This window comes from Oncorhynchus mykiss, chromosome 6, assembly GCF_013265735.2.
Source record: "Oncorhynchus mykiss isolate Arlee chromosome 6, USDA_OmykA_1.1, whole genome shotgun sequence".
In the NCBI taxonomy this organism is placed as follows: domain Eukaryota; kingdom Metazoa; phylum Chordata; class Actinopteri; order Salmoniformes; family Salmonidae; genus Oncorhynchus; species Oncorhynchus mykiss.
In genome coordinates this window covers 92,429,838-92,456,813 of record NC_048570.1, presented here as the reverse complement: position 1 = coordinate 92,456,813, position 26,976 = coordinate 92,429,838, and the positions used below count along the sequence as shown (strand labels likewise).

The 26,976-nt window shown below is 43.7% G+C and overlaps 3 protein-coding genes and 1 non-coding gene across 12 annotated transcripts in view; 1 reads left to right on the top strand and 3 right to left on the bottom strand.

Annotated features, from left to right (window-relative positions):
- LOC118965058 overlaps positions 1 to 12,595 on the bottom strand; it is an 18,762-nt gene extending 6,167 nt beyond the window's left edge. The window contains exons 1-4 of the mRNA XM_036981805.1: positions 12,256 to 12,595; positions 12,141 to 12,224; positions 11,510 to 12,109; positions 11,282 to 11,461 (exon numbers count right to left, since the gene is read on the bottom strand). Coding sequence (XP_036837700.1) covers positions 11,282 to 11,461; positions 11,510 to 12,109; positions 12,141 to 12,224; positions 12,256 to 12,335 — 944 coding nt within the window. The 5' untranslated portion in view covers positions 12,336 to 12,595. The remainder of the gene's footprint in view (positions 1 to 11,281; positions 11,462 to 11,509; positions 12,110 to 12,140; positions 12,225 to 12,255) is intronic.
- LOC110487142 (C-myc promoter-binding protein) overlaps positions 1 to 16,665 on the bottom strand; it is a 147,565-nt gene extending 130,900 nt beyond the window's left edge. For 3 of the 9 annotated variants that reach the window (XM_036981550.1, XM_036981552.1, XM_036981549.1), the window contains exon 1: positions 16,464 to 16,664. The gene's annotated coding sequence lies outside the window, so the exon portion shown is untranslated. Of the gene's footprint in view, positions 1 to 16,463 lie in introns of all 9 variants that reach the window. The other 6 variants (XM_036981548.1, XM_036981551.1, XM_036981553.1 and 3 more) reach the window with 4 other exon arrangements.
- A 2,002-nt stretch (positions 16,666 to 18,667) lies between these two features.
- On the bottom strand, positions 18,668 to 18,739 carry trnaq-cug. Its single transcript has one exon. It is a non-coding gene; the product is annotated as a tRNA-Gln (tRNA).
- Positions 18,740 to 18,928: 189 nt separating this feature from the next.
- On the top strand, positions 18,929 to 25,366 carry LOC110517548 (ras-related protein Rab-11A). The gene is made up of 5 exons (XM_036981546.1): positions 18,929 to 19,123; positions 20,007 to 20,202; positions 24,482 to 24,675; positions 24,893 to 24,973; positions 25,096 to 25,366. The coding sequence occupies exons 1-5, from the start codon at positions 19,084 to 19,086 to the stop codon at positions 25,230 to 25,232; spliced, it is 648 nt and encodes a 215-aa protein (XP_036837441.1). The 5' UTR covers positions 18,929 to 19,083; the 3' UTR covers positions 25,233 to 25,366.
- Positions 25,367 to 26,976: the final 1,610 nt, after the last annotated feature.

Below are 26,976 nucleotides of genomic sequence, written 5' to 3'. Positions count from 1 at the left end.
GTGCTTCCAACTTTGTGGCAACAGTTTGGGGAAGGCCCTTTCCTGTTTCAGCATGAAAATGCCCCCGTGCACAAAGCAAGGTCCATGCAGAAATGGTGTGTCGAGATCGGTGAGGAAGAACTTGAGTGGCCTGTACAGAGCCGTGACTTCAACCCCATCGAACACCTTTGGGATGAATTGGAACGCCGACTGCAAACCAGGCCAAATCGCCCAACATGAGTACCCGACCTCACTAATTTTCTTGTGGCTGAATGGAAGCAAGTCCCCTGCAGCAATGTTCCAACATCTAGTGGAAAGCCTTCCCAGCAGAGCAAGAGGCTGTTATAGCAGCAATGTTACAACATCTAGTGGAAAGCCTTCCCAGCAGAGCAAGAGGCTGTTATAGCAGCAATGTTACAACATCTAGTGGAAAGCCTTCCCAGCAGAGCAAGAGGCTGTTATAGCAGCAATGTTACAACATCTAGTGGAAAGCCTTCCCAGCCGAGCAAGAGGCTGTTATAGCAGCAATGTTACAACATCTAGTGGAAAGCCTTCCCAGCAGAGCAAGAGGCTGTTATAGCAGCAATGTTACAACATCTAGTGGAAAGCCTTCCCAGCCGAGCAAGAGGCTGTTATAGCAGCAATGTTACAACATCTAGTGGAAAGCCTTCCCAGCAGAGCAAGAGGCTGTTATAGCAGCAATGTTACAACATCTAGTGGAAAGCCTTCCCAGCCGAGCAAGAGGCTGTTATAGCAGCAATGTTACAACATCTAGTGGAAAGCCTTCCCAGCAGAGCAAGAGGCTGTTATAGCAGCAATGTTACAACATCTAGTGGAAAGCCGGCAGAGCAAGAGGCTGTTATAGCAGCAATGTTACAACATCTAGTGGAAAGCCTTCCCAGCAGAGCAGAGGCTGTTATAGCAGCAATGTTACAACATCTAGTGGAAAGCCTTCCCGGCAGAGCAGAGGCTGTTATAGCAGCAATGTTACAACATCTGGTGGAAAGCCTTCCCAGCAGAGCAAGAGGCTGTTATAGCAGCAATGTTACAACATCTAGTGGAAAGCCTTCCCGGCAGAGCAAGAGGCTGTTATAGCAGCAATGTTACAACATCTAGTGGAAAGCCTTCCCGGCAGAGCAAGAGGCTGTTATAGCAGCAATGTTACAACATCTAGTGGAAAGCCTTCCCGGCAGAGCAAGAGGCTGTTATAGCAGCAATGTTACAACATCTAGTGGAAAGCCTTCCCGGCAGAGCAGAGGCTGTTATAGCAGCAATGTTACAACATCTAGTGGAAAGCCTTCCCGGCAGAGCAAGAGGCTGTTATAGCAGCAATGTTACAACATCTGGTGGAAAGCCTTCCCAGCAGAGCAAGAGGCTGTTATAGCAGCAATGTTACAACATCTAGTGGAAAGCCTTCCCGGCAGAGCAAGAGGCTGTTATAGCAGCAATGTTACAACATCTAGTGGAAAGCCTTCCCAGCAGAGCAAGAGGCTGTTATAGCAGCAAAGGGAGGGGACCAACTCCATTTTAATGCCCATGAGTTTTGGAATGAGCTGTTTGAAGAGCAGGCGTTCACATGTTGTCATGTAGTGTATATCGATATTTGAGTTTGTTGGCTTCTGTAGGTAGCGTTAGCTAGTGCTAGTCGGCTGTACCTGCGCCCAAACTTATTAAATAGTGAGCCAACACGTTTTCAGCACTTTTATGTCCATGACGGATCAAAACTAGTTTTCTCATGAGTCTCTCTCGTCTCTCTGCAGCAGACATGTAGTGAACAATGTGGTTGGAACACCGAATCGCAATAAAATCACAGTATTGAATCACACTACATATAGAATCACACTACATATAGAATCACACTACATATAGAATCACACTACATATAGAATCACACTACATATAGAATCACACTACATATAGAATCACAACACATATAGAATCACACTACATATAGAATCACACTACATATAGAATCACACTACATATAGAATCACACTACATATAGAATCACACTACATATAGAATCACACTACATATAGAATCACAATACATATAGAATCACACTACATATAGAATCACACTACATATAGAATCACACTACATATAGAATCACAACACATATAGAATCACAACACATATAGAATCACAACACATATAGAATCACAACACATATAGAATCACACTACATATAGAATCACAACACATATAGAATCACAACACATATCGTATCGTCGGTTCGGTACCTAAACATGGTGATAATATTGTATGGAGAAGTCCCTGGTAATTCCCTGCCCTAACTCATAGTGCATCAGGAAGAATGATAAAAGACGAGCTTTATACTGATGTATTGTTGACCTTACAGTCACGCTATCTGTCCCTTCGGGGATGCTAGACACAGGCTATTGTGCCCTGCTACAGGGACACAGCTACATTAAGCTATTGGGGTATTTTTTTTTTTTCATTCCCAAAGTGACTGCAGTAAAGTAACCAACACTGTGGGGTAACACAGTAAGTGGGTGGTTCAACAGCTCGCCTACTTCCTTTTCTCCAGCTGATGTAATATGGATGGAAGGACTTTAAGTCTTTAAGCCAGGTTCTTATGTCCTTAGAGAGACACAGAGACTTAAAGTAACAACCCGTTCTGTCTACTCTGGCATATTGGCATAGGCTAAAGCTATACTCTGGGTTTCCCCAAACACAAGACTCCAGCATCAGTGCAGAGCTTTAGAAACAGAGTTTTAGAAACAGAGTTATAGAAACAGAATTATAGAAACAGAGTTATAGAGTTATAGAAACAGAGTTATAGAAACAGAGTTATAGAAACAGAGTTATAGAAACAGAGTTAAAGAAACAGAGTTATAGAAACAGAGTTATAGAAACAGAGTTATAGAAACAGAGTTATAGAGTTATAGAAACAGAGTTATAGAAACAGAGTTATAGAAACAGAGTTATAGAAACAGAGTTATAGAAACAGAGTTATAGAAACAGAGTTATAGAAACAGAGTTATAGAGTTATAGAAACAGAGTTATAGAAACAGAGTTATAGAAACAGAGTTATAGAAACAGAGTTATAGAAACAGAGTTATAGATACAGAGTTATAGAGTTATAGAAACAGAGTTATAGAAACAGAGTTATAGAAACAGAGTTATAGATACAGAGTTATAGAAACAGAGTTATAGAGTTATAGAAACAGAGTTATAGAAACAGAGTTATAGAGTTATAGAAACAGAGTTATAGAAACAGAGTTATAGAAACAGAGTTATAGAGTTATAGAAACAGAGTTATAGAGTTATAGAAACAGAGTTATAGAAACAGAGTTATAGAGTTATAGAAACAGAGTTATAGAAACAGAGTTATAGAGTTATAGAAACAGAGTTATAGAGTTATAGAAACAGAGTTATAGAAACAGAGTTATAGAGTTATAGAAACAGAGTTATAGAAACAGAGTTATAGAGTTATAGAAACAGAGTTATAGAAACAGAGTTATAGAAACAGAGTTATAGAAACAGAGTTATAGAAACAGAGTTATAGAAACAGAGTTATAGAAACAGAGTTATAGAAACAGAGTTATAGAAACAGAGTTATAGAAACAGAGTTATAGAAACAGAGTTATAGAAACAGAGTTATAGAAACAGAGTTATAGAGTTATAGATACAGAGTTATAGAAACAGAGTTATAGAAACAGAGTTATAGAAACAGAGTTATAGAGTTATAGAAACAGAGTTATAGAAACAGAGTTATAGAAACAGAGTTATAGAAACAGAGTTATAGAAACAGAGTTATAGAGTTATAGAAACAGAGTTATAGAAACAGAGTTATAGAAACAGAGTTATAGAGTTATAGAAACAGAGTTATAGAAACAGAGTTATAGAAACAGAGTTATAGAAACAGAGTTATAGAGTTATAGAAACAGAGTTATAGAAACAGAGTTATAGAAACAGAGTTATAGAGTTATAGAAACAGAGTTATAGAAACAGAGTTATAGAAACAGAGTTATAGAGTTATAGAAACAGAGTTATAGAAACAGAGTTATAGAAACAGAGTTATAGAGTTATAGATACAGAGTTATAGAGTTATAGAAACAGAGTAATAGAAACAGAGTTATAGAAACAGAGTTATAGAGTTATAGAAACAGAGTTATAGAAACAGAGTTATAGAAACAGAGTTATAGAGTTATAGAAACAGAGTTATAGAAACAGAGTTATAGAGTTATAGATACAGAGTTATAGAGTTATAGAAACAGAGTGAGAGTACGTCAGAAAGAATGATCCAGAAATCACTTAATTGTTACATATTGCCTCTTCCTTCATACCCACTCTAGGTCCCGGTCCTTCATACCCACTCTAGGTATCCATCCTTCATACCCACTCTAGGTATCTATCCTTCATACCCACTCTAGGTATCCATCCTTCATACCCACTCTAGGTATCCTTCCTTCATACCCACTCTAGGTATCCTTCCTTCATACCCACTCTAGGTATCTATCCTTCATACCCACTCTAGGTATCCATCCTTCATACCCACTCTAGGTATATATCCTTCATACCCACTCTAGGTATCCATCCTTCATACCCACTCTAGGTATCTATCCTTCATACCCACTCTAGGTATCCATCCTTCATACCCACTCTAGGTCCCGGTCCTTCATACCCACTCTAGGTATCTATCTTTCATACCCACTCTAGGTATCCATCCTTCATACCCACTCTAGGTATCTATCCTTCATACCCACTCTAGGTATCCATCCTTCATACCCACTCTAGGTATCCATCCTTCATACCCACTCTAGGTATCTATCCTTCATACCCACTCTAGGTATCCATCCTTCATACCCACTCTAGGTCCCGGTCCTTCATACCCACTCTAGGTATCTATCTTTCATACCCACTCTAGGTATCCATCCTTCATACCCACTCTAGGTATCTATCCTTCATACCCACTCTAGGTATCCATCCTTCATACCCACTCTAGGTATCCATCCTTCATACCCACTCTAGGTATCTATCCTTCATACCCACTCTAGGTATCTATCCTTCATACCCACTCTAGGTATCCATCCTTCATACCCACTCTAGGTATCCATCCTTCATACCCACTCTAGGTATCCATCCTTCATACCCACTCTAGGTATCCATCCTTCATACCCACTCTAGGTATCTATCCTTCATACCCACTCTAGGTATCCATCCTTCATACCCACTCTAGGTCCCGGTCCTTCATACCCACTCTAGGTATCTATCCTTCATAACCACTCTAGGTATCCATCCTTCATACCCACTCTAGGTCCCGGTCCTTCATACCCACTCTAGGTATCCATCCTTCATACCCACTCTAGGTCCCGGTCCTTCATACCCACTCTAGGTATCTATCTTTCATACCCACTCTAGGTATCCATCCTTCATACCCACTCTAGGTATCCATCCTTCATACCCACTCTAGGTATCCATCCTTCATACCCACTCTAGGTATCCATCCTTCATACCCACTCTAGGTATCTATCCTTCATACCCACTCTAGGTATCCATCCTTCATACCCACTCTAGGTCCCGGTCCTTCATACCCACTCTAGGTATCTATCCTTCATAACCACTCTAGGTATCCATCCTTCATACCCACTCTAGGTCCCGGTCCTTCATACCCACTCTAGGTATCCATCCTTCATACCCACTCTAGGTCCCGGTCCTTCATACCCACTCTAGGTATCCATCCTTCATACCCACTCTAGGTATCCATCCTTCATACCCACTCTAGGTATCCATCCTTCATACCCACTCTAGGTATCCTTCCTTCATACCCACTCTAGGTATCTATCCTTCATACCAACTCTAGGTATCCATCCTTCATACCCACTCTAGGTATCCTTCCTTCATACCCACTCTAGGTATCTATCTTTCATACCCACTCTAGGTATCTATCCTTCATACCAACTCTAGGTATCCATCCTTCATACCCACTCTAGGTCCCGGTCCTTCATACCCACTCTAGGTATCCATCCTTCATACCCACTCTAGGTATCCATCCTTCATACCCACTCTAGGTATCTATCCTTCATACCCACTCTAGGTATCTATCCTTCATACCCACTCTAGGTATCTATCCTTCATACCCACTCTTGGTCCCGGTCCTTCATACCCACTCTAGGTATCCATCCTTCATACCCACTCTAGGTATCCATCCTTCATACCCACTCTAGGTATCCATCCTTCATACCCACTCTAGGTATCCTTCCTTCATACCCACTCTAGGTATCTATCCTTCATACCAACTCTAGGTATCCATCCTTCATACCCACTCTAGGTATCCTTCCTTCATACCCACTCTAGGTATCTATCTTTCATACCCACTCTAGGTATCTATCCTTCATACCAACTCTAGGTATCCATCCTTCATACCCACTCTAGGTCCCGGTCCTTCATACCCACTCTAGGTATCCATCCTTCATACCCACTCTAGGTATCCATCCTTCATACCCACTCTAGGTCCCGGTCCTTCATACCCACTCTAGGTATCCATCCTTCATACCCACTCTAGGTCCCGGTCCTTCATACCCACTCTAGGTATCCATCCTTCATACCCACTCTAGGTATCCATCCTTCATACCCACTCTAGGTATCCATCCTTCATACCCACTCTAGGTATCCTTCCTTCATACCCACTCTAGGTATCTATCCTTCATACCAACTCTAGGTATCCATCCTTCATACCCACTCTAGGTATCCTTCCTTCATACCCACTCTAGGTATCTATCTTTCATACCCACTCTAGGTATCTATCCTTCATACCAACTCTAGGTATCCATCCTTCATACCCACTCTAGGTCCCGGTCCTTCATACCCACTCTAGGTATCCATCCTTCATACCCACTCTAGGTATCCATCCTTCATACCCACTCTAGGTATCTATCCTTCATACCCACTCTAGGTATCTATCCTTCATACCCACTCTAGGTATCTATCCTTCATACCCACTCTAGGTATCTATCCTTCATACCCACTCTTGGTCCCGGTCCTTCATACCCACCCTAGGTATCCATCACTACTGTAGACCAGGGCTCTTCACTACACAGAGAATAGGGTTCCATCTGGGACGTACTCTAGATAATTCCCTCACTACCTGGCAGAAAACCATTCTTCAGAGAGCTTAAGGCTCCAAGGCAAGGCAGCCAACAGGTTTGCGAAATCCTTGTGGCTTTTTTTGTTGTTGTCCTGGCGTGTTTTTCAATTCACAGGCAGCTCTTTGCTTTGGGAAGCGCCAGTAGGTGCTTTGATTTTGTGACTCATCAGAAGGTGAAGACAGCCAATTGCTTTCACCTTAATAAGCTCCCCATCCCCCATTCTGTGTATTAGAGAAATTAAAGGAAACACATAGTCAGTTGAACGACTGAATGCATTCAACCGAAATGTGTCTTCCGTATTTAACCCAATCAGAGAGGAGCGGGGTGGGGGGGGGGGTGGGGGGGGGGGGGGCAGAGGAGGGGACAGATTAACCTTTTTAATCATTTGCATTTTCCTCCCCCACAAAAAATGTATCTCTGTTTTTCCAGTTTGAGACTCCTGGAGTTAATTGAATTCCTGTTAACTTTATCACGGTGGAATTTCAATTAAAGAGGAGCTCTAATTGAGATTCATTCAGTCCAGAGATCTATTAATGCACAACATAGGGATGGAGGCAGGTGAGGAAGTAGTAGTAGCTGTAGTAGCAGGTAAAGATGCAAGTCATTAAGACAGACTTTCCCTCAGTAATAGCAGGTAAAGATGCAGGCCATTAAGACAGACTTTCCCTCAGTAATAGCAGGTAAAGATGCAGGCCATTAAGACAGACTTTCCCTCAGTAGTAGCAGGTAAAGATGCAGGCCATTAAGACAGACTTTCCCTCAGTAGTAGCTGGTAAAGATGCAGGCCATTAAGACAGACTTTCCCTCAGTAATAGCAGGTAAAGATGCAGGCCATTAAGACAGACTTTCCCTCAGTAATAGCAGGTAAAGATGCAGGTCATTAAGACAGACTTTCGCCCAGTTTGGCAAGTAAAGATGCAGGTCATTAAGACAGACTTTCCCTCAGTAATAGCAGGTAAAGATGCAGGCCATTAAGACAGACTTTCCCTCAGTAATAGCAGGTAAAGATGCAGGCCATTAAGACAGACTTTCCCTCAGTAATAGCAGGTAAAGATGCAGGTCATTAAGACAGACTTTCCCTCAGTAATAGCAGGTAAAGATGCAGGCCATTAAGACAGACTTTCCCTCAGTAATAGCAGGTAAAGATGCAGGCCATTAAGACAGACTTTCCCTCAGTAATAGCAGGTAAAGATGCAGGCCATTAAGACAGACTTTCCCTCAGTAATAGCAGGTAAAGATGCAGGCCATTAAGACAGACTTTCCCTCAGTAATAGCAAGTAAAGATGCAGGCCATTAAGTTCATCTTCTTTTCCCAGAGCAAATTCAATAGAGCCAAGATCAATACCAGGAAGATGGTAAACAAGACCAACACAGGAGGAAAGTGTGGCTAAATTATGGACTACTCTGTAAGGGGAACTGGAACTGAAATCTAAGTTACAGCGCCGTGAAAAAGTATTTACCCCCTTTCTGATTTTCGCTATTTTTTTTTTTACATATTTTTGAAACTGAATGTTAACAGATCTTCAACCAAAACCTAATATTAGATAAAGGGAACCTGAGTTTACAAATAACATAAAAAAATTGATACTTATTTCATTTATTTAATTAACAAAGTTAATTAAGACAAGTCGTCCAGGTCCCGAGGCAGCAAAGCCTTCCCCAAACCATCACACTACCACAAACCATGCTTATCTGTTGGTATGAGGTTCTTACTGTGGGAATGCACTGTTTGGTTTTCACCAGGGACACAGGCATAACGGGACACACGTCGTCCAAAAAGTTTACTAAAGTTTGTCAAAAAGCACCTGGATGATCATCAAAACTCTTGGGTCCCATTATGCCTGAACAATTAATTAAATTTACATTGACCCCCCCCTTTGTTTTTACACTGCTGCTACTCGCTGTTTATTATCTATGCATCGTAACTTTACAATTTACCTACACCAACCTGTACCCCAGCACATTAACTCAGTACCGGTACCTCCTGTACAGAGCCTCGTTACCTGTACCCCAGCACACTGACCCAGTACCGGTACCTCCTGTACAGAGCCTCGTTACCTGTACCCCAGCACACTGACCCAGTACCGGTACCTCCTGTACAGAGCCTCGTTACCTGTACCCCAGCACACTGACCCAGTACCGGTACCTCCTGTACAGAGCCTCGTTACCTGTACCCCAGCACACTGACCCAGTACCGGTACCTCCTGTACAGAGCCTCGTTACCTGTACCCCCGCACACTGACCCAGTACCGGTACCTCCTGTACAGAGCCTCGTTACCTGTACCCCAGCACACTGACCCAGTACCGGTACCTCCTGTACAGAGCCTCGTTACCTGTACCCCCGCACACTGACCCAGTACCGGTACCTCCTGTACAGAGCCTCGTTACCTGTACCCCAGCACACTGACCCAGTACCGGTACCTCCTGTACAGAGCCTCGTTACCTGTACCCCAGCACACTGACCCAGTACCGGTACCTCCTGTACAGAGCCTCGTTACCTGTACCCCAGCACACTGACCCAGTACCGGTACCTCCTGTACAGAGCCTCGTTACCTGTACCCCAGCACACTGACCCAGTACCGGTACCTCCTGTACAGAGCCTCGTTACCTGTACCCCAGCACACTGACCCAGTACCGGTACCTCCTGTACAGAGCCTCGTTACCTGTACCCCAGCACACTGACCCAGTACCGGTACCTCCTGTACAGAGCCTCGTTACCTGTACCCCAGCACACTGACCCAGTACCGGTACCTCCTGTACAGAGCCTCGTTACCTGTACCCCAGCACACTGACCCAGTACCGGTACCTCCTGTACAGAGCCTCGTTACCTGTACCCCAGCACACTGACCCAGTACCGGTACCTCCTGTACAGAGCCTCGTTACCTGTACCCCAGCACACTGACCCAGTACCGGTACCTCCTGTACAGAGCCTCGTTACCTGTACCCCCGCACACTGACCCAGTACCGGTACCTCCTGTACAGAGCCTCGTTACCTGTACCCCCGCACACTGACCCAGTACCGGTACCTCCTGTACAGAGCCTCGTTACCTGTACCCCAGCACACTGACTCAGTACCGGTACCTCCTGTACAGAGCCTCGTTACCTGTACCCCCGCACACTGACCCAGTACCGGTACCTCCTGTACAGAGCCTCGTTACCTGTACCCCAGCACACTGACCCAGTACCGGTACCTCCTGTACAGAGCCTCGTTACCTGTACCCCAGCACACTGACCCAGTACCGGTACCTCCTGTACAGAGCCTCGTTACCTGTACCCCAGCACACTGACCCAGTACCGGTACCTCCTGTACAGAGCCTCGTTACCTGTACCCCAGCACACTGACCCAGTACCGGTACCTCCTGTACAGAGCCTCGTTACCTGTACCCCAGCACACTGACCCAGTACCGGTACCTCCTGTACAGAGCCTCGTTACCTGTACCCCCGCACATTGACCCAGTACCGGTACCTCCTGTACAGAGCCTCGTTACCTGTACCCCCGCACATTGACCCAGTACCGGTACCTCCTGTACAGAGCCTCGTTACCTGTACCCCAGCACACTGACCCAGTACCGGTACCTCCTGTACAGAGCCTCGTTACCTGTACCCCAGCACACTGACCCAGTACCGGTACCTCCTGTACAGAGCCTCGTTACCTGTACCCCAGCACATTGACCCAGTACCGGTACCTCCTGTACAGAGCCTCGTTATTGTTATGTCATTTTATTGTGTTACTTTTTAATGTATTTTTATTTCATTTTTCACTTTAGTTTATTTAGTAAATATTTTCCAAATGCCTTGTTGGTTAAGGGCTTGTAAGTCAGCATTTCACTGTATTTCTTTATTTAACCTTTATTTAACTTTATTTAACCTGTTGTATTCGGCGCATTTGAGAAATAACATTTGATTTGATTTCTCATGTAAAATGTGTGTATCACTGCTGCCCGCCTATGTTTTACAAAACCAATGGGTATGTAACCTAGCCCTGCCTAAACCAATGGTTACTGTATGTAACCTAGCCCTGCCTAAACCAATGGTTACTGTATGTAACCTAGCCCTGCCTAAACCAACGGTTACTGTATGTAACCTAGCCCTGCCTAAACCAATGGGTATGTAACCTAGCCCTGCCTAAACCAATGGTTACTGTATGTAACCTAGCCCTGCCTAAACCAATGGTTACTGTATGTAACCTAGCCCAGCCTAAACCAATGGTTACTGTACGTAACCTAGCCCTGCCTAAACCAATGGTTACTGTATGTAACCTAGCCCTGCCTAAACCAACGGTTACTGTATGTAACCTAGCCCTGCCTAAACCAACGGTTACTGTATGTAACCTAGCCCTGCCTAAACCAATGGTTACTGTACGTAACCTAGCCCTGCCTAAACCAACGGTTACTGGGATAGAAATGTAATGTAACCTAGCCCTGCCTAAACCAACGGTTACTGTACGTAACCTAGCCCTGCCTAAACCAATGGTTACTGTACGTAACCTAGCCCTGCCTAAACCAATGGTTACTGTATGTAACCTAGCCCTGCCTAAACCAATGGTTACTGTATGTAACCTAGCCCTGCCTAAACCAACGGTTACTGGGATAGAAATGTAATGTAACCTAGCCCTGCCTAAACCAACGGTTACTGTACGTAACCTAGCCCTGCCTAAACCAATGGTTACTGTACGTAACCTAGCCCTGCCTAAACCAATGGTTACTGTATGTAACCTAGCCCTGCCTAAACCAATGGTTACTGTACGTAACCTAGCCCTGCCTAAACCAACGGTTACTGTATGTAACCTAGCCCTGCCTAAACCAACGGTTACTGTATGTAACCTAGCCCTGCCTAAACCAACGGTTACTGTATGTAACCTAGCCCTGCCTAAACCAATGGTTACTGTATGTAACCTAGCCCTGCCTAAACCAATGGTTACTGTATGTAACCTAGCCCTGCCTAAACCAATGGTTACTGTACGTAACCTAGCCCTGCCTAAACCAATGGTTACTGGGATAGAAATGTAATGTAACCTAGCCCTGCCTAAACCAATGGGTATGTAACCTAGCCCTGCCTAAACCAATGGTTACTGTATGTAACCTAGCCCTGCCTAAACCAATGGTTACTGGGATAGAAATGTAATGTAACCTAGCCCTGCCTAAACCAATGGGTATGTAACCTAGCCCTGCCTAAACCAATGGTTACTGTATGTAACCTAGCCCTGCCTACACCAATGGTTACTGGGATAGAACATGGCATAGGCCTATAGCCCAGCTTAGCCCAATGGTTTATGTGATATTACAGATGACATAGACAGTAACAGGGTTTGTAATGACACACACCCTGTAAGACCAATGTTTGCATCTGCCAGTAAGTGACTATTAAACCCCTTTACTTAAAGGCTGGTCAGGACTTAGTGCTGTTACATCAATCCTCTGAGACCACAGCCCACTCAACACACAGCCAGCCAGAGAGCCAGCCAGCCAACACACAGACAGACAGCCAGCTAGCCACCCACCACACAGCCAGCCAGACAGCCAGCCACCCAACACACAGCCAGCCAGACAGCCAGCCAGCCAGCCACCCAACACACAGCCAGCCAGACAGCCAGCCACCCATCACACAGCCAGCAACCCAACACACAGACAGACAGACAGCTAGCCACCCATCACACAGCCAGCCAGCCAACACACAGCCAGCCATCCAGCCACCCAACACACAGCCAGCCAGACAGCCAGCCAGCCACCCACCCAACACACAGCCAGCCAGCCAGCCAGCCACCCACCCACCCAACACACAGCCAGCCAGCCAGCCAGCCACCCAACACACAGCCAGCCAGACAGCCAGGCAGCCGCCCAACACACAGCCAGCCAGCCAGCCAGCCACCCACCCAACACACAGCCAGCCATCCAACACACAGCCAGCCAGCCAGACAGTCAGCCAGCCAGCCACCCAACACACAGCCAGCCAGCCAGCCTAACAACAGTGTAAAAACAGCCCACCCACTGACATTCAGGAGACACCCTGCCCATTTGTAGACCTAATACATTACAACATACTCTGTTCCCAGATTTAGCCTAGGCCTAATTGATGTTTCTGTTTTGCAATCCCTGAGTCAATGTTAATCTAAGCCTGTGAAATTGCCATTTCTTTGGTTTGTTTCCAAATCTAAAGCAGTCCATCCGATGTTATGTGTCTATTTCCAACCTCCCATCCCAGACATAGACTGTTCTCTATGCTACCGCACGGCAAGCGGTACCGGAGCGCCAAGTCTAGGTCCAAGAGGCTCCTAAATAGCTTCTACCACCACGCCATAAGACTCCGGAACAGCTAATCAAATGGCTACCCAGACTATTTACATTGTCCCCCCCCAGAACGCTGCTGCTACTCTCTGTTTATAATCTATGCATAGTCACTTTAATAACTCTACCTACATGTACATAATTACCTCAATTACCTCGACACAGGTGCCCCCGCACATTGGCTCTGTACTGGTACCCCCTATATACAGCCCCACTATTGTTATTTACTGCTGCTCTTTAATTATTTGTTAATCTTATTTTCTTAAAACTGCATTGTTGGTTAAGGGCTTGTAAGTAAGCATTTCACTGTAAGGTTGTATTCGGCACATGTGACAAATACAATTTGATTTGATTTGATATCTGTTAGCTTTGCTGAAGAAGACAGAAATCTCATACATTACTTAGTCTTTCTCGTAGCCTACATTCTGCATCATCTTCTATTCTGACTAGGCTACATTCTGCATCATCTTCTATTCTGACTAGGCTACATTCTGCATCATCTTCTATTCTGACTAGGCTACATTCTGCATCATCTTCTATTCTGACTAGGCTACATTCTGCATCATCTTCTATTCTGACTAGGCTACATTCTGCATCATCTTCTATTCTGACAAGGCTACATTCTGCATCATCTTCTATTCTGACTAGGCTACATTCTGCATCATCTTCTATTCTGACAAGGCTACATTCTGCATCATCTTCTATTCTGACTAGGCTACATTCTGCATCATCTTCTATTCTGACTAGGCTACATTCTGCATCATCTTCTATTCTGACAAGGCTACATTCTGCATCATCTTCTATTCTGACAAGGCTACATTCTCATGTATGTACTGGTTCCCCTGTATGAAGTCTGGTTCTCCTATAATATGTCCTATCCCTGGACACTGACATCTGAACTTCTATCATCAGGGTGTTGCCTTTGCTTTGAACCCCATCAGTGGTGCAGCTGCTGCCTCTCTGCACAGTGAGAAAGGACCCCTGGGCTTTGGCAAGGCCTTTGGTCTTCGTCCTAAATCGCACCCTTATTCTCTATGTAGTGTACTACTTTGACCAGGGCCCCGAGCCCTGCTTCCGGAACTCTAACTCCCTGCTTCCGGAACTCTAACTCCCTGCTTCCGGGAACTCTCACTCCCTGCTTCCGGGAACTCTCACTCCCTGCTTCCGGGAACTCTCACTCCCTGCTTCCGGGAACTCTCACTCCCTGCTTCCGGAACTCTAACTCCCTGCTTCCGGAACTCTAATCTTCATGCTGTGTGGTTCAAAAGCAGGACTTGACTGTTGACTGACTACCTTCACGTATTTCTCTCTCATGTGTGACAGCGTCGTCAACATGTTTTCCTCCTTTTAACATTCCGATCGATACAAGGGACACCGTTGGTTAGAACGGGAACAGACACAGCATGGTAGACTGCTTACGTTGTTTCCTCTCTCTCTCTCTGTCTCTGTCTCTCTCTCTCTCACTCTCTCTCTGTCTCTCTCTCTCTGTTTCTCTCTCTCTCTCTCTGTCTCTCTCTTTCTTTCTCTCTCTCTCTTTCTCTCTCTCTCTTTCTCTCTCTCTCTCACTCTGTCTCTCTCTCTCTCTCTCACTCTCTCTCTCTCTGTGTCTCTCTCTCTCACTCTCTGTCTCTCTCTGTCTCTCTCTCTCTATGTCTCTCTCTTTCTCTCTCTCTCTTTCTCTCTCACTCTTTCTCTCTCTCTCTCTCTCTTTCTCTCTTTCTCTCTCTCTCTCTCTCTGTCTCTTTCTCTCTCTCTCCAACAATTGTTTTACTATTTTCCATAAATCATGACAACTGAGTTTGTGTTGAACACTGACAATGTTGATCAGGATTAGCTTAGTTATTGACGCACAGAATAGAATAAAATAGAATATGATAAGATAGAATCTAGACTGTTGACTTGGATCCAGAAGAGGAATTGTGCAGTTTACTGAGTGAGTATATAAACACCTCTCTGGTATAAGTGGCAGTGAGGTTTCCAAATCACATGGGGTAGGTTGTGTCTATCTTTCTGTCAGAGTGTGATGGTATGATTTGATCTGACTTGTCTGTCCTGTATGGTGTCACCACTTCAATCTCCCGTGAGGAAATTCATATGATGAAATCCATCTTTAATAGCCTAAAGTTAATTCATATCCGATGTCTCCATCATTCCAGTATGCAAGAATGTGGAGACGTTTTTTTACACATCTGCTTTCCATACAGCTGTTTCCACAGCACAAACAGCATACTGTCTTTTATTTTTTGCTACCAAAACATCCAAGTGAATACAACATCTAAATCAGGTTTCCACTATACTCACTTCAGCTCAATCTAAACAGTAGGATCAACTTTGTTTCCTCAGTCAAAAACCACGATGCCTGTTTCCTCAATCTTGAGCTGGTAGTTAATGTTGTACTCTGTTTGCACACCATCAAGCCTACTGCAAATAACTACATAGCTCTGCCAAGCAGAAGTGACACATGGTTTTCTCCCCCGGCTTAAATTATTATCTGACAGAGGAAGATATTCAGTTTTATTTTAAGACTATCTGACCCACACATTACTTTATTATAGTCCAGGACAAAAAATATATTTGTGACACTAGAATGTGCACTATATAACCAATCAGTCAATCCTTATGTCCCTGCATAGGGTCATAGTCATAACCACACAGGTGGGTCCTGTAAACGGGTCCCATACTGTGATTCCATGCTCTGGGGCACGAATATAAAGCTAACTATATTCATTATGCACACCGTTTTCCACCACCTTGACAGACTGACAGCAACCTGTGGCATGTCATCTGCATACGCATGAAGGTATTACAGAAGCCGACGAGATACTAAATCCATTACAATGCAGCTTTAAAAGCAGGACACACTGAGGCTGGTACTGTCTGTCTGGACAGTTATCCGGTGAATTCACTGCATGAATTCTGCTCAAATTCACATAGGGGTGATCCCACTAAACTGAGAGTGACAGCCTGGAATAAAACACCTAGTTAGCCTGGCTACGGCCGGTTACCTCACATTAGCTAGCAAACTCATAGCTAAACCCCTTATCAACTCCTCACAAAATAACGGTTTAATTAAAATTATACTTACACCACCAGCAAACGCGATATCACTCGTCGTCCAACTTCGGCGGGATTTCTTCAAAAACACACTGGCATTTTTAAAAACAGTCAATATTTGAATGAGCCGTTGATATCTAGAAATAGACTACTATAGCCAGTTGTGTTCAAGGCGCCGACCCGGCTCCGTCCTCCGCCATTTTGGTTGTGATGGGGAATACGTTGCGTCGCGCGGGTTTGGTTTGGCTGCTGTCGGGTCACCCTATGTAATTATAGGAAGCACCAAAACAACATATCATTGTGTTATAGCTGTGTAATGTATGAACTACACTATCTATAAACTAATATATATATATATATTTTTTTTTTTACAAACTAAGTTATAACATTTTGATTGTGAAGATTCTGACTTGCAAGTCTACACAAGTACTGGTACAATACATTACAATGCATAGGACTATATATAAAATGCATATAATACATTTTATACATAATTGTAAGTATACTTTAATGTGAAGTGTTATTGAAAATGTTAATTTCCCAGACAAAAACAAAAATATAAACGCAACATGAAACAATTTCAATTTTTAATTTTTTATTTTATTTAATCAAATTAAACAATTTCAAAGATTTTACTGAGTTACTGTTCATATATGGATTTCACATGACTGGGAATACAGATATGCATATGCTCTCACAGAGAAAGGTAGGGGTGTGGATCAGAAAACCAGTCAGTGTCTGGTGTGACCACCATTTGCCTCATGCAGGACAACATCTCCTTTGCATAGAGTTAATCAGGCTGTTGATTGTGGCCTGTGGAATGTTGTCCCACTCTTCTTCAATGGCTGTGTGAAGTTGCTGGATATTGGCAGAAACTGGAACACGCTGTCATACACATATATCCAAAGCATCCCAAACATGCTCAATGGGTGACATGTCTGGTGAGTATGTAGGCCATGGAAGAACTGGGACATTTTCAGATTGCAGGAATTGTGTACAGATCCTTGTGACATGAGGCCGTGCATTATCATGCTGAAACATGAGGTGATGGTGGCGGATGAATGGCACGACAATGGGCCTCAGGATCTGGTCACAGTATCTCTGTGCATTCAAATTGCCGTTGATAAAATGCAATTGTGTTCGGCGTCCGTAGCTTATGCCTGCCTATACCATAACCCCACCACCCCCATGCAGCACTCTGTTTACAACGTTGACATCAGCAAACCGCTCTCACACACAACGCCAAACACGTCTGCTCTCCGCCATGTACAGTTGAAACTGGGATTCATCAGAGAAGAGCATACTTCTCCAGCATATGATGGATGGATTATCTTGGCAAAAGAGAAATGCTCATTAACAGGGATGTAAACAAATGTGTGATGAAAAATTTGAGAGAAATACGCATTTTGTGCATATGGAAAATTTCCGGGATCGTTCATTTCAGCTCATGTTTTACATTTTACATGTTGCGTTTATATTTTTCTTCAGTGTAGATAGCCTGGCCCTAGATCCTCTCATAATTATAATTCCCCCGTGGAGTTTAGTACTAGAAAGGTAGCCTAAACAGAACTATTCTGCCACCTAGTGGTAAATCACATTATTCTTAAAATCCAATCTTTGTTTTTATCATGGGTTTTTTATGTGGAGGTATACACTGAGTGTACAAAACATTAGTAGCACCGTCCTAATATTAAATTGCACACGTTTTTTTTGCCCTCAGAATAGCCTCAATTCGTTGGGCCATGGTCTCTACAAGGTGTCGAAAGCGTTCCACAGGAATGCTGGCCCATGTTGACTCCAATGCTTTCCACAGTTGTGTCATGTTATCTGGATGTCCCCTTGGGTGGTGGACCATTCTTGATTGAAATTGTCTTTATGTCCTTTGGGTGGTAGACACGGGAAACTGTTGAGTGTAAAAAAAAAAAAAACAGCTGCGTTGCGGTTCTTGACACACTCAAACCGGTGCAACTGGCATCTACTACCATAACATGTTGAAAAGCACTGAAACACATTCCATGTCTCGAGGCTTAAAAATCCTTATTTAACCTGTCTTCTCCTGGTGACATCGGAAAGGGTTCATAGCTTTGAACTGGATTTACCTGGTTAGTCATGGAATGAGCAGGTATTCGTGATGTTTTATACACGTAGTGTATTTTGATGGGCTTTCTCATGGCACCTCCCATCAGAAAATGTCTTCTCTGTGGATCTGCGCCGTTTCTAAAAGAATAAAAACATAGGTTCTACCGAGATTTGAACTCGGATCGCAGGATTCAGAGTCCTGAGTGCTAACCATTACACCATAGAACCCCGTGCTCCAACTTCTTTCATATTATGTATATAACTATTATCTATGTAATAAGAATACCCGTGCACTGTAGTAATTATTTTCTGTGGCGGACTACTACTTCACTGGTGCATTTTTATTTGAAGTGCCTGCAATTCATATCGTAGCAATGAATATCGGCCGTTGGTTTGCTTTTTTGTTGCTCCCCCTCCCATAGCTAGCCAACGTCACAACAAAATCCCGGAAGTGTCAGTCTGAAAACAGACCCGTCGCCGTTAGCTAGCTGAGTGTTTCAAAATCTATTTGCTAAATCGTCTCATTTTAAACAGTTTATACAAACGAAATACTCCTATTTATCTTTTAGAAAATGGGAACCAGAGATGATGAATACGATTATCTGTTTAAAGGTAACATTACAGCATGATCCTCGATATCAAAGCTAGCTAGGTAGCTAACGTTAGCTAGGCAGCTGTTTAGCTAACGTTAACAGTGAAACCTTTTAATTTGTGTCTGTGAAGTATGATATAGGTGTGTGAATAGCTCTGATACATTATTTGTTTTATAAACGAAAACTACATATTGATGATAAATTATAAACATAAATTGTGAAGCAGTTGGATTGCAACGTTAGGTACCCAAACGCCTAACGTTAATAGGTTAGCAGCTGTTTCTAAACAATGCTGACTTTTGTATGATTAAGTGAGGTCGGGGTGTTTCCCGAGATAGCTAGATTGCTAGATTGCTAGATTAGCTAGCCAGCTGGTTATTTTAGCTACATGCAACATTGGTTATTATCTAGCTACATTCATCCGTAGATAAATAATGTGATGTATAATCTCCCTTTCCTTTTTTTCTGTGCTGTTTAATCTAAATTTTACTTGTCATGTGTTGTGGCTATCTGTTTTGTTGTTTTCTATTTCAAGTTGGTTTAACATAAAAAGCGCATAAGACTAAGAATTAACGTTAGCTACACACCACTGTGGATGTTTGCCAGTGTCACTGCACAAGTGAATAGTGGTGGTCAGATATTTTATGTGATGGCATCTTGTAGCTTACACGTGATTTAACTATGTCATATCCCCATGTAATTGCTACACATTGACCTTCTGGCAGGGCCTGATTAATGCAGGAGCTTACATGGGTTGAAGCCCTGGGGGCCAAAACCGTAGGGGCCCTTGAGGCAGAGAAAAATTGAAGTGTGTGTGTGTGTGTGTAATCCAACCCTGACCTTTGGGGTCAATAAAGATTTTTATTGCATTGAATCCATCAGCCATTAATTTTGTGTTCCAGTGGTTCTGATAGGAGACTCGGGTGTGGGCAAGAGCAACCTGCTCTCTCGTTTCACCCGGAATGAGTTTAACCTGGAAAGTAAGAGCACCATTGGAGTGGAGTTTGCCACCCGCAGTATCCAGGTGGATGGGAAAACGGTGAAGGCTCAGATCTGGGACACGGCAGGACAGGAGCGCTACCGGGCTATCACCTCGGCGTGAGTATGCTGTAGGGTGAAGTTGCCCCTAGATGCTGATCTGGGGTCAGTTTATAATTTTTCCCACTAATGGTTAACGTTAGGATTGGGGAAGGTAAAGCTGATCCAGAGTTTACAATAGGAGGATTTTGCGCTGGACAAGAGACCGGGAAGAATTTTATTTATTGAACCTTTGAGAAAGTTACTGGTCATCTATATGTAACATATTCCATTTAGCAGACTCCACTTACAGTCATGTAATATATTCCATTTAGCAGACTCCACTTACAGTCATGTAATATATTCCATTTAGCAGACTCCACTTAGTCATGTAATATATTCCATTTAGCAGACTCCACTTACAGTCATGTAATATATTCCATTTAGCAGACTCCACTTACAGTCATGTAATATATTCCATTTAGCAGACTCCACTTACAGTCATGTAATATATTCCATTTATCAGACTCCACTTACAGTCATGTAATATATTCCATTTAGCAGACTCTACTTACAGTCATGTAATATATTCCATTTAGCAGACTCCACTTACAGTCATGTAATATATTCCATTTAGCAGACTCCACTTACAGTCATGTAATATATTCCATTTAGCAGACTGCACTTAGTCATCTAATACAGTGCCTTGCGAAAGTATTCGGCCCCCTTGAACTTTGCGACCTTTTGCCACATTTCAGGCTTCAAACATAAAGAAATAAAACTGTATTTTTTTGTGAAGAATCAACAACAAGTGGGACACAATCATGAAGTGGAACGACATTTATTGGATATTTCAAACTTTTTTAACGAATCAAAAACTGAGCTGTTTTGCAAGGCGGAATGGGAAAAAAATTCAGTCTCTCGATGTGCAAAACTGATAGAGACATACCCCAAGCGACTTACAGCTGTAATCGCAGCAAAAGGTGGCGCTACAAAGTATTAACTTAAGGGGGCTGAATAATTTTGCACGCCCAATTTTTCAGTTTTTGATTTGTTAAAAAAGTTTGAAATATCCAATAAATGTCGTTCCACTTCATGATTGTGTCCCACTTGTTGTTGATTCTTCACAAAAAAATACAGTTTTATATCTTTATGTTTGAAGCCTGAAATGTGGCAAAAGGTCGCAAAGTTCAAGGGGGCCGAATACTTTCGCAAGGCACTGTATATTCCATTTAGCAGACTCCACTTACAGTCATGTAATATATTCCATTTTACATTTAACTTATGGGTGGTTCTGGGAATCGAACCCACGACCCTGGCATTGCCATGCTCTACCAACGGAGCTACAAAGGACCGTCTGCATTGGGTGTGTAAGGCATTAGGCCGTCCACCAATGCAGCCAGCATCATCAATAAACGAGGGATGTTGGTCAAATGAGCCTCATTTACATGGCCTTTAAAACAGCCTATAACTAATTACATAAGACTATTCCTTGTGTTTCGATGTGTCGCATTATGCAAAACTTCATAGCCTATTGTTTTATAGTTTTTTACTTTCCTAAAACAATAATTGTCCATTTCACAGTTCAGCTGTCTGAGATTTGAGCACTGAATGCACCAGGCCGTTGCATTAGGCCGTTGCATTAGGCCGTTGCATCAGGCCGTTGCATTAGGCCGTTGCATTAGGCCGTTGCATTAGGCCGTTGCATTAGGCCGTTGCATTAGGCCGTTGCACCAGGCCGTTGCACCAGGCCGTTGCATTAGGCCGTTGCATTAGGCCGTTGCATCAGGGCATTGCATTAGGCCATCAGGGCATTGCATTAGGCCGTTGCATTAGGCCGTTGCATCAGGGCATTGCATTAGGCCATCAGGGCATTGCATTAGGGCATTGCATTAGGCCATCAGGGCATTGCATTAGGGCATTGCATTAGGCCATCAGGGCATTGCATTAGGGCATTGCATCAGGGCATTGCATTAGGGCATTGCATTGGGGCATTGCATTAGGCCATCAGGGCGTTGCATTAGGGCATTGCATTAGGCCATCAGGGCGTTGCATTAGGGCATTCAATTAGGCCATCGGGGCGTTGCATTAGGCCATTGGGGCATTGCATGCTGTCTATTTACCACCACAATCTGATACTGGCACTAAGACCACACTCAGCTCGAGCTGTTTTGCAAGGAGGAATGGGAAAAAATGTCAGTCTCTCGATGTGCAAAACTGATAGAGACATACCCCAAGCGACTTACAGCTGTAATCGCAGCAAAAGGTGGCGCTACAAAGTATTAACTTAAGGGGGCTGAATAATTTTGCACGCCCAATTTTTCAGTTTTTGATTTGTTAAAAAAGTTTGAAATATCCAATAAATGTCGTTCCACTTCATGATTGTGTCCCACTTGTTGTTGATTCTTCACAAAAAAATACAGTTTTATATCTTTATGTTTGAAGCCTGAAATGTTGCAAAAGGTCGCAAAGTTCAAGGGGGTCGAATACTTTCGCAAGGCACTGTAACTTCATAAGACCATAGGCTAACTTCATAAGACCATAGGCTAACTTCATAAGACCATAGGCTAACTTCATAAGACCATAGGCTAACTTCATAAGACCATAGGCTAACTTCATAAGACCACAGGCTAACTTCATAAGACCACAGGCTAACTTCATAAGACCATAGGCTAACTTCATAAGACCACAGGCTAACTTCATAAGACCACAGGCTAACTTCATAAGACCATAGGCTAACTTCATAAGACCATAGGCTAACTTCATAAGACCATAGGCTAACTTCATAAGACCATAGGCGATCATCTTTATAAATATATCATATAAAGTGTAATGGTCTACTGAAGATGCTACTGAAGTAGCTTCCGAGTGGCTCAGCGGTCTAAGACACCGCATCTCAGTGCTGGAGGCGTCACTACAGACACCCTGGTTTGATTCCAGGCTTTATCACATCCGGCTGTGATTGGGAGTCCCATAGGTCCGGGTTTGGCCGGGGTAGGCCGTCGTGGTAACCTAAGAATTTGTTCTTAACTGACTTGCCTATTTAAATTTTTAAAAAATAAAAAAAATGCGTTATTTCATCATCTTCTGATGTTTTGATTCTAAATATTTTAATGCACCACCTAATCTGGTGATTGTCATGGATTCTGGATCGACCATGATGCTACTGTTATATCTGACTGTTAAAATAGGGCTCTTAGAATTTTCTTCATTTTTTATTTGGGGGGGTCCAATAGAGATGAAATTACCTGCATCTCTGTTCTAATATCATAGGAGGATTTATTTTAGGCTAATTCACTACCTGAGGAAGTGAAAACTCAAAACACCATTAGCTAGATCACTAACTCTAAAGATAATAACCACTCATAGTAGCCATGTATTAATCTAACAGTACATTTAATGTAAAAAAAACAACAACAAACATTGCAGTTGTAGCCTACCGTCCAATGACGCATTTCACGCCCTCTGTATCTCAAAGCCATATCAAATATGTTTTTTAAAATAGTTGCAATTGAGTTCATAATTGAGAGTTCTTCTCACTATGTAAAATTAGCTAAAGCCATTGTGTTCTACTGTAATCCCATTGAGACTCATGACTGTATCCTGTAATCCCACTGAGACTCATGACTGTATCCTGTAATCCCACGGAGACTCATTACTGTATCCTGTAATCCCACTGAGACTCATTACCGTATCCTGTAATCCCACTGAGACTCATGACTGTATCCTGTAATCCCACTGAGACTCATGACTGTATCCTGTAATCCCACGGAGACTCATTACTGTATCCTGTAATCCCACTGAGACTCATTACCGTATCCTGTAATCCCATGGAGACTCATTACCGTATCCTGTAATCCCACAGAGACTCATTACTGTATCCTGTAATCCCACTGAGACTCATTACTCTATCCTGTAATCCCACTGAGACTCATTACTGTATCCTGTAATCCCACTGAGACTCATTACCGTATCCTGTAATCCCACTGAGACTCATTACCGTATCCTGTGCTCCTGTCTGTCCTGTGATTAATGTATGTTTGGTGCTGTCGTGGAAGCAGGGAGGATATTTCAGTGTCAGTATGAACACAGTCGGGGACGTAAGGTATCGAGCGTCTCAGAGCAGGAGAGAGTTTAGCCTTTTGGATCATAATGAAGGAGATTTCATGGACAAACTGCTTCCTGGAGAAATGGAGAGGGAGGATAGAAGGTGTTTTACGTCAGAACTCTGAATAGAGTAGACCTAACGGTCGTCTTTCCAAGCTCTTTGTGCCCTGTTTCTAAAAGGGCTATAATGGTAAGCTGGCTTTTATTGATAAAATTGACCTCTTTGTCCACTGTTGATGATGTCATGGTGCAGGTACTACAGAGGCGCGGTGGGGGCCCTGCTGGTCTATGACATTGCCAAGCACCTGACCTATGAAAATGTGGAGCGGTGGCTGAAAGAGCTGAGAGACCATGCAGACACCAACATCGTCATCATGCTGGTTGGCAACAAGAGTGACCTGCGTCACCTCCGGGCCGTGCCCACCGACGAGGCTCGGGCCTTCGCAGGTTAGAGATGCCTCGTCGTTTCTGAACAAGTCTCAGACACTGAAAAAGCTACATACATTTCTGTTTTTTTATTTTTTTACTTTCCTTCATTGATGATGCTGCAGTCTCACAAAGATGTATGTTTTAATGTCACTTTTTATGCATTCATTCCTGTGGAATGTTCCAGAACGGGTACAGTCTCTTAACTTATTTTCTGACGTTGTTTGTTTCCCTTCAGAGAAAAACGGTTTGTCTTTCCTTGAGACGTCAGCCCTGGATTCCACCAACGTTGAAACGGCTTTCCAGACCATTCTGACAGGTGTGTGTGTGTGTGTGTGTGTGTGTGTGGTCACACCTGTTGATTTGATCTGCTATCTTGGCAAGACAGACTGGATATGACCTAATCATCTCTCCCTCTCTTCTCCCTCTCCCCTCCATCAGAAATCTATCGAATCGTCTCTCAGAAGCAGATGTCAGAGCGTCAGGAGAGCGACATGTCTCCTAGCAACAATGTGGTCAACATCCAGGTGCAGCCCACTGAGAACAAACCAAAGATGCAGTGCTGTCAGAACATCTAGCCCCGCTCATGTTACCACTACACCTCTACCCCCTTATATACCCTGTACCCCCACCTATACTCCCTCATATACCCTGTACCCCCACCTCTACTCCCTTATATACCCTGTACCCCCACCTCTACCCCCTTATATACCCTGTACCCCCACCTCCACCCCCTCATATACCCTGTACCCCCACCTCTACCCCCTAACCCCTCATATGCCCTGTACCCCCACCTCTACCCCCTAACCCCTCATATACCCTGTACCCCACCTCTAACCCCTCATATACCCTGTACCTCTACCCCCTAACCCCTCATATACCCTGTACCCCCACCTCTACCCCCTAACCCCTCATATACCATGTACCCCACCTCTACCCCTCATATACACCCATCTTGTTTTAGCTCGCCCGGTGCCCCGGGTGGAGATTCCACTTTAGAACCAATTAAATGGTCTCTCAGATGTGTGAGTTCGGCCCACCCGGCTCTCAGGGTGAGGTTAACCAGATGCACTCACTTACGCAGTCTCATAGGAGTAGTCCCCTCCTCCATTCTCCTCTCTCTCCCCACTCCCTCTCTCCTACACAACCTCTCCTCTCCCCACTCCCTCCCTCTCTCCTACATTCCCTCTTCCTCCCTCTCCTCCTCTCCCTCCCTCCCTCCCTCTCTCCTCCCCTCCCTCCCTCCGTCCCTCCTCCTCTCCTCCCTCCCCCCCCCTCTCTCCTCCCCCCCTCCCCCTCTCCTCCCCTCCATCCCTCCTCCACTCCCTCTCCCTCCCTCTCTCCTCCTCTCCCTCCCTCCATCCCTCCTCCACTCCCTCTTCCTCCCTCTCTCCTCCTTTCCCTCCCTCCCTCCTCCTCTCCCTCCCTACTGATCATGATCTGAGAAGCCTAGTCAGTGTCTGGAGTCGTGTTCCCCAGCGGAGCCTTTTCAGACAGGAAGTCATTTATATTTCTCACTTAGATGTAATACTGTTGATGCGCTGACATGTCTTAATATATTCATCTGATTTTTTTTATCTTCTTCATTTTCTTCAATTTATGACTTTTCCATTTTGTGTGTTCCTCAATTATTATTTTTTACCTGTGTTTTTTATTAATGTTTTTTTTTTGTCTTCAAATATTGTATCATATTTCCTACTAATGTGTATGTATTTAAAGCACACTGAGAATGCTCTGATGTGTATCTGTCTACGACCCCTCCTCCCATCAGTTAGCCTCGCTCCCTCCCTCTCTCTTCAGTATAATGTCATGTTTGACAACGGTAGGTTTCTCCAAACACGTGGATGTATTTAAGCACAGTGTACTAGATAGAATGTATGCTCCCTTGGTCCCTGTCGATAGGTGGAGTTTTGACAACGGATCTGATTGCTGTAAATAGCTTAAGTGAAGACTTGTGGCATTAGATCTGTTGGCGGATGGCTTCAACTATGCCAATGGACAGACAGGGCAGACATCAAAGTACCTAACACGTAGAGGAACAACAGCTTTGTTAAAAAAAAAACACTTTTTATACGTGTCCCAAATGGAACCCCATATATAGTGCACTACTTGTGACCAGGGCCCATAAGGGATCCATTTGGGACACCGTATTCGTCACTTTGTTTACAGTCAGTCTGTGGCAGGTTAGCTTAGCATGTTGTGATGATGACGATGATGATATCACTTCATGGCACCGCTTTGCTGCCTCGCATGTTTTTTTATCTTGGTTTAAAAGATGACTGAGTTATCAGAACTCTCTGACTGAGTTATCAGAACTCTCTG